Below are 7,745 nucleotides of genomic sequence, written 5' to 3'. Positions count from 1 at the left end.
TTTATATTTGATTAAACGGAGAATGATTGAGACGTTTGCAGACGATGCTAAAATTGGCTGTGTTGTTGATAATGAAGAGGAAATCATGGGCTGCAGTAGGATATGAATCTACTGGTCAGCTGGGCAGATAAGTGGCAAATGAAATTTATTCCAGAGAACTGTGAGGTGATGCAATTTGGGAGTCTATTTTTGTCCCACCCTTTTTCATTAAGGGCACATGATTGGCCTGAGCCTTCCGGATCACCTCCTTCAATGCCTCCCACTGTTCTGACATTGATTTATCCATAAATAACAGTTTCCAGTCCTCTGTGGCCAAATCACCACTTAATGTAGCAAAAATATAATTTCCCCAATTTGGGACATTTATTGCAGGCCTATCCTTGACCTTATCCACAGAAAACTTAAATTTGTCCGAATTATGATCACTGGCACCCAAGCGTTCTTCCACTAATACCCCTTAAACCTGCCCAGATTATTTTTCCAAAACAAAATCCATCACAACCCGCCCTCGTGCTGTGCGTGTTACATACTGACTGAAACAGTTCTCTTCAATGCATTTTAAGAATTCCATACCCTCGATACCCTTCACACTCTATTTGTCCAAATTTGGATAATAAAATATCCTGCTGTTATTACCGTGTCGTTTTTGGACTTCGCAGCAATTTGCCTATATTACTTGTTCCTCTATCACACTCAAAACCGTTTGGCGGCCTATAATACATGCCCAACAGTGTAATCGCTCTTTTGCATTTTTCAATTCGACTCATATGGGCTGATTTGTTGGTCCCTCCAGCATATCATCCCTCCTCACAGCTGCAATAGTTCCTTTAATCAGTACCGCGATGTCCCCTCCCCACAATTTACTATCTTTTCATTTCAGTTTTATTCGTTATATTGAAACTCCACAGCTGCCATGGTGGGATTTGAACGAATGGCTCCTGAACATTATTCCAGGGCTGTGGGTTACTAGTCCAGTAACATAACCACTATGGTGCACCGGGGAAATGTGCTACATTATTGTGGTACAAAAAGTGTTGGATTGAAATGGGTTAAGTGAAGCTGTTTGTTCAGTGACTGTAATTAATGTCAGTCTCCACGGGTCAACTCAAGCTGTTTGTTCAGTGACTGCAATTATTGGTATTCTCAATGGATCCTAATGTATCTTTGCCTGGTTTCCCTCTTCTATTAATAAGGAATTCCTTTCAAAGTGTTATCGCATAGTATCAGTAAGAGTTTCACCTCCGGCACTAACAGGGATCAGAACACTACTCCACAGAGAGGCAGCCAGAATCTGCATTCTGGTAAATTGGAATATTACAAAAATGGATTGGAATCTGACAACAGTGACTTGGAATGCAACAGCAATGGACAGGAGTTTCATCTGGGAGTTTGACATGCTTTATGAACATTATAATAGAATTTCGTTACACGCACGGATAGAATTGGCACTTCGTGCATTTAAATACATTTACTATCCACTGCTTGCTGTTGTTGGTGTTCCGGGTAAGTCTCTCTATCCAGCTATTAACTCGGCAAACCACAGCAAACTGTATATCTGTTCTTGCAATTTACTTGTCATCTTTGTTGAACTTGGTGTCCGTGGTAAGTTTCTATATCCAGCAATTAGATGTATAAATCACGTTTCACTGTATTACTGTGCTTGCCAGTAAGCCTTTGGTTCGTATCACAATCTCAATTTTCTATCTATCGATGTATTCCCACTCAGTGACCAATATCTGAGGCTGAATTTGAAAGCTCGCAACCTCTGCCTTTTCTTTGAGCCAGAGCTGAGATCCGACCTCACATCCTCTGAGTTATCAAACCTGCCAACTATCTCCTCCTTAATTTCGTCTGGTCTCTGCACCATATCAGGCCTTATGCTGCAAAAACTCTCATCCAGTTCTTTGTTACATTTAAACTCATCTATTCGAGACATCATACAAAACTCCGCTGTCTACATCATAATTCGCACCAAGTACCATTCAACAATCACTGTCACGATCACTGATCAACATTTGCTCCTGATCCTACAATCTCTCTGTTTTAATATTCGCATATTAATGATTTAACTTCAGTCGTCACAGTATTTGAGGGGACTGAGGCGAAATGTTTTTTCACTCAGATTGTGATAGGGATCTTGAACTCAACGCCTGAAAGAGTGGTACAGGCAGAAACTCTCAGCACATTTATAAAGTACTTGGATGTGCAATTTAAGTGATGTAACCTACAATGCAATGGACCAACAACTGGAAATGGGATTAGATTAGGTCGCTCTTTATCAGCCAGCCCAGACACGGTGGGCCGAATGGCATCTATCTGTGCTGTAAATATCTATGATGCTATCATCAAATCCCACTACCTCCAGTTAGTCCCAATGCAATGCCCATTTCACACAGCTGTGAAAGTCCCTGGTAATCTCTGTATCCAGCTATTAATTCTCTAAATGTTTCTTAAATGTGTTTCTCTCCTCGCCCTTCGCTATCCTATCCACACTGCCGTTGGCTATTAATTCTGAGTGTGAAACGTTTTACCAAGTTTAAAATGTTCTATTTTCGACTCAGGCATAGATATTGGTCGAGAAATTTTATTGAACAAATTTCAGTATTCTCTCTCCCCTGAACGTTTATAACAGGTGAAATGAAAGTTGTCTTGATTTACTAGACCTTTCACCCGATGGCTAAAGATAATCGACCTGAAACGTAACTGTGTTACTCTCTCCATGGGTGCTGACTGACCTTCGGGGTATTTCCAAAATTTTCTGTTTTCATTTCACATTTTCAACATCCACAGTAATTTGCTCTTTTTTTCACCTAATGTTCAGTATGGTTACTAACACACACTGTCACCTAATGCCCAGTATGGTTATTGACACACACTGTCACCTAATGTTTGATATGGTTAATGACACACAGTCACCGAATTTTTGGTACGGTTACGAACACACAGTGTCACCTAATGCCCAGTATGGTTATTGACACACACTGTCACGAGTGCTCCCTATGGCTAATGGTACACAGTACCTAATGTCCAGTCTGCTTATTAACATGCGCAGTAATTAATGTTTGGCATGTTTCATGACACACAATCACCTACAGTTCGGTATGCTTGCTGACACATTGTTACCTTATGCTCGTTATAGTTGCTGACACACAGTCACCTAATGCACGGTATGGTTACTGGCACATACAATGGCACCTAATTCTCGGTATAGTTACTGACACACACAATGGCAGCTAATGATCGGACTGGTTACGGAAATAAATTCAATGGAATAAATCCTGGCAGATGATCATTAATGTCTGAAATGTCCACGAATCATTCACTTCCAATCAGTGTCTACTTTGCAAAACTGTCCAGTTCTACATTCGTGGCACTCCTTCCGATGGTCAGTTTCAAGGATAATTTACATTCTCACAAAATGTTCATTCAGACAGATCTCTCTTGCCTTATTCCAAATCTTTGTCATGAATTTACACGTGGATGCCATGCCTGTCTGGCACAGTTCTCCATCGCCTCCTGCTATGTTTCATGATTACTGATCCCAGCTAATTGTAACGGGATTATTGAGAATACGAAAGTCTATTCATAATTTCTCGAATAATTTTCTCTGCACAAGTGAAATCCAACAGGTGATAAAGGACATGGACAAATATCTTCCATTTGTGTTGATATACTTGACTAAATCATTCGCTGACTCTTTGCCTGAGGGATAACTCGCCTTGTCTCGATACTAATACATGCATTTTGTCGGGCATAACCTGATCAATGATAACTATTTATTATATTTCGGTGCCTATTTTTTGTAATTTTATTTGGAATATCTTCCTTTCTATAAGCGACAATTGATGTATTTCAACAAAAATGCATAAAACTAATTATTTAACACATTTCTCTCAGCCCTGTTATATTTGTAACTACAGTGCATACGTATTCACTATCTTAGCATTGTCATATTATATCTGTACGTTTTAAATACAATTGCCAGTAATCATTGCATGCCAAGAAAAAAGGTTATGTATTTTGCTATTGCATTCATTTTCTCTTCTAAATATAATGGATATTCTAACCAAACGGGAATCCAGCGCGATATCCAACTCCCTAATCCAGGGGCACAGAAGCAAATTGCACCGCTCCAAATGCTGAATGACACCAGGACACGAAGACTTTCTGAGAGGTTCTGGTCCTTTTTGACCTGGTACCTGGTATGACGCTTTTGTCTGCAGGGATAAAAGTAGTTCTGTCACTTGACCTCCCATTGATCAAACATCTGTTACTTTCCTGTTGTAGTTATTTCCGTTTCATTTATTGATTCCACGATGTATTATTGATAATTTTTAAAATAAACCTGTATTAAACTCCCCGGGTAATATAATTAGATTATTTCATCGAATGTCAAAGAAACATAAGAAAAATAGAAAAGCAAAGAGCGGAAGTAGGCCATTTCGGCACATCGTGTCCACGCCAACAGACAAAATGCCACATGGCCCTTGGTCAGCAACCGTTAAGGTTACGTATAAACATATGAACAATTATCAAAGGCGTAAAGGTAAAGTGCACCCAGGCCAACCATCTGCCCCATTCAACTGCGACGCCCATTCCACCGAAGTATTCTACACTCTAAACCAGCCGAGCCATCTGACCTCTTGGGAGGCGCAGAAAACAAATAAAAACGCAGGCGAACTGAGGGAAAAAAAATCTTGGAAAATTCGTCTCCGACTCATCCAGGCGATGGAAATAAAGCCAGGAGATCACAATGGCCGGATTCGATTTGCTGCTGTACTTACCATCGCTCCTGCGTCAGCCAACAACAGGTTGTACATTATATTCCCAATTAAGAGCCCTTGCTCCGTAATCCTGCAGGTTACGCCTCTTTAAGTTAAAACCAAGCACATTTTAAACGTGGTGATTTTTTTAGCATCCACCACCTTTTCCAAGCAGTACGGTCCATTAACCCAGAACCCTCTGCGTGAAGAAGCCCCCTTCAAATCCCCTCTGAACATTCAAACAACCACTTTAACTCATAATTGACCCCTGCACCAATTGGCCGTTGCTACCCACTTTATCCAGACGCCTCAAAATGTTGCAGACCGCAGTGAGGTCTCCTCGCAACCTCCTCTGTTCCAATGAGAAACGACCAAGGCACTGCAATCTGTCCTCATAGCTGCGATTACCATTTCAGGGGAGCATCTGTGCCCTTTGGAGTGCAATCACATCCTTCCTATAATGCGGCACCCAGAACTGCATGCAGTATTCCAACTGTGGCCTAACCAGAATATTACACAATGTAAGCATAACCTCCCTGTTCCTGTATTCGTTGCCTCACCCAATAAAACAAGAATTCTGTACGCTTTCTCAACCATCTTTTACATTTTGCCTGATACGTTCAGGGTTCTGTGGACAAACACTCCAAGGTCCCTCTGCTCAACAACACTATTAAATCCTCCCAAAATGCATATGCTTAAACTTCTCCGAACGGAATTCTATTTCCCACAGCTCTGCCCACCAGACAAGTATATTTATATCCTCTTGCACTCCATGACTTTCCTCTTCATTCCCATCCACACGAATAATATTAACACCATGTGCAAACTTATTAATCATGCTCCCTATATTCAAATGTAGATCAATGATGTCTACCACTAAATCAAGGAGTCCAGTACTGAGCCCTGTGTATCCCCAGTGGAAACATCCTTCCTGTCACAAAAACATCCATCAACCATAATCCTTTGCTTCATAACTCTAAGCCATAATTTGATTCAAGTGGACACATTGCCCTGGATAACTGGATCCCATTGGCTTTAACATTCATGACCAGTCTAACATGTGGGGACTTTATCAAAAGCTTTCCTAAAGTCCTGTACACTACATCCTATGCACTACCCTCATCGACCGTCTAGGTTACCGCCTCAAAAATTAAATCATGTTAGTCAAGCACGATCATCCTTTAACAAATTCGTGCTGACTGCCCCTTATTAATCCTTGCATTTCCAAATGTAGATTTATCCAATAATTTTGCCATCACTGAGGTTAGGTTGACAGGCCTAGAATTACTCGGCCGATCTCTTTCTCCCATCTTAAACAAGGGTAGGACATTGGCAGTCCTCCAATCCTCCAGCACAATCACAAATCTAAAGAGGACTGGAAAATAATGATCAAGGCGTCTGTTATTTCCTCTTTTACTTCACTCAACAGACTGGGATGCAATTCATCCGGGCCTGGGGAATTATCTACTATCAAAGCTGATAAACCTCTGAATACGTCCTCTCTCATTATGTTTACTTCATCCAGAATTTCACACTCCTCGTTGATCGCAGTATCTGCATTTTCCCGTTCCTTTCTGAAAACAGACGCAACGAATTGATTAAGCACCATACCAACATTTTCTGCCTCCACACATATATTACACTCATGGTTTGTATTATGCACGACCCTTTCTTTAGTTATCCTCTTGTTCTCAATATATTTATCGAACGTCTTTGCGGTTTCCTTAATTTATAGCCATAAAATGTACATTTCGATAATGATTTGCACTTTTCACCCCAAATTCCATTGAACTGTTGCTCTTGTTCGCAGCCTGATGTATACTTTCTCTGTTTATTTCCCTTCCTCTCAGTGAACGTAGTAACGATTGTGATCCTGTCTCGTGGAAAGTGCGGTCTCTCTAAATGTGTCACTCGCTATCTGGTGGCCATGGCAGCAGCGGATCTACTGGTCATTATCCTCGACCTGATATTGAGGCACATTCCGATTGTTTATTGGCTACATTTCTATTTCCTGTTCTCCCTTCCCGTGTGTAATATCCACGCTGTCCTGGTTTATGCAGCCACAAACTGTTCTGTCTGGTTCACTGTCACTTTCACCTTTGACCGATTTGTGGCGATTTGTTGCCAGAAACTGAAGACTAAATATTGCACCGAGAAAACGGCGGCGGTGGTTCTGGGAACAGTGACTGTGATGAGCTGCTTAATAGATATTTTCTGGTATTTTATGTTGTCAGATAAATATCAGCTATTTAATAACCCCTGGTTTTGTAGCACACAATCTAGGTTAATGAGATCAAAGGTCTGGGGAACAATCGAGTTCCTGCATTACATCCTCACCCCGTGTGTCCCATTTGTGGTCATAGTGCTGCTCAATGCTCTCACCATCAGATATATTTTAGTATCCAGCAGAGCTCGCAGCAGACTCCGGTGTCCCAGCAATGTGGAGAGTCCCAGAGACCCAGAGATGGAGAGCCGCAGGAAATCCATCATTTTACTGCTTCTTATCTCGGGGAATTTCATCCTGTTATGGTCGGTACATATGGTGCATTCTCTGTGGGGCTCATTGCGCTGGTTCACTGCTTGGCTGATATATCTGCCAGTTTATGTGAGGGAATTTGGATTCATGCTGCAGCTGCTGAGCTGCTGTACAAACACGGTTATTTATTGCGTGACACAGACTAAGTTCAAAGAGCAGTTGAAGAATGTGGGGAAATATCCCTTTACTTTGATTGTGAAATTCATTAAACGATGAGAAGCAGCGGGGACTTTGCGGCCTCCGATTCCCTGAGTCCTGATTTTGTGACCGCGTCGCTCTCACTGCGTTGGCTGAATATTAACACGTTCACTCACACACAGTGAACACTGGGCACCCTGTGAGGGGCCAATGATCGGGGTCAACATTAACATGCTCACTCACACACAGTCTACATTGCGCTCCGTGTGAGGTTTCAGTGATCTGGGCGAAGATTAACACTGTCATTA

At 41.5% G+C, this 7,745-nt stretch overlaps 1 protein-coding gene across 1 annotated transcript; it reads left to right on the top strand.

The window, feature by feature from the left end:
• Positions 1-1,322: 1,322 nt before the first annotated feature.
• LOC139256020 (probable G-protein coupled receptor 139) lies at positions 1,323-7,515 on the top strand. Its single transcript, XM_070874085.1, has 2 exons — positions 1,323-1,503; positions 6,614-7,515. Exons 1-2 carry the CDS (start codon positions 1,323-1,325, stop codon positions 7,513-7,515), a joined length of 1,083 nt encoding a protein of 360 aa, XP_070730186.1.
• Positions 7,516-7,745: the final 230 nt, after the last annotated feature.

Source organism: Pristiophorus japonicus, unplaced genomic scaffold (genome assembly GCF_044704955.1).
Source record: "Pristiophorus japonicus isolate sPriJap1 unplaced genomic scaffold, sPriJap1.hap1 HAP1_SCAFFOLD_675, whole genome shotgun sequence".
Classification (NCBI taxonomy): domain Eukaryota; kingdom Metazoa; phylum Chordata; class Chondrichthyes; family Pristiophoridae; genus Pristiophorus; species Pristiophorus japonicus.
Note: the sequence above shows the minus strand (reverse complement) of the source record. Positions and strands in the feature narration are given on the sequence as shown.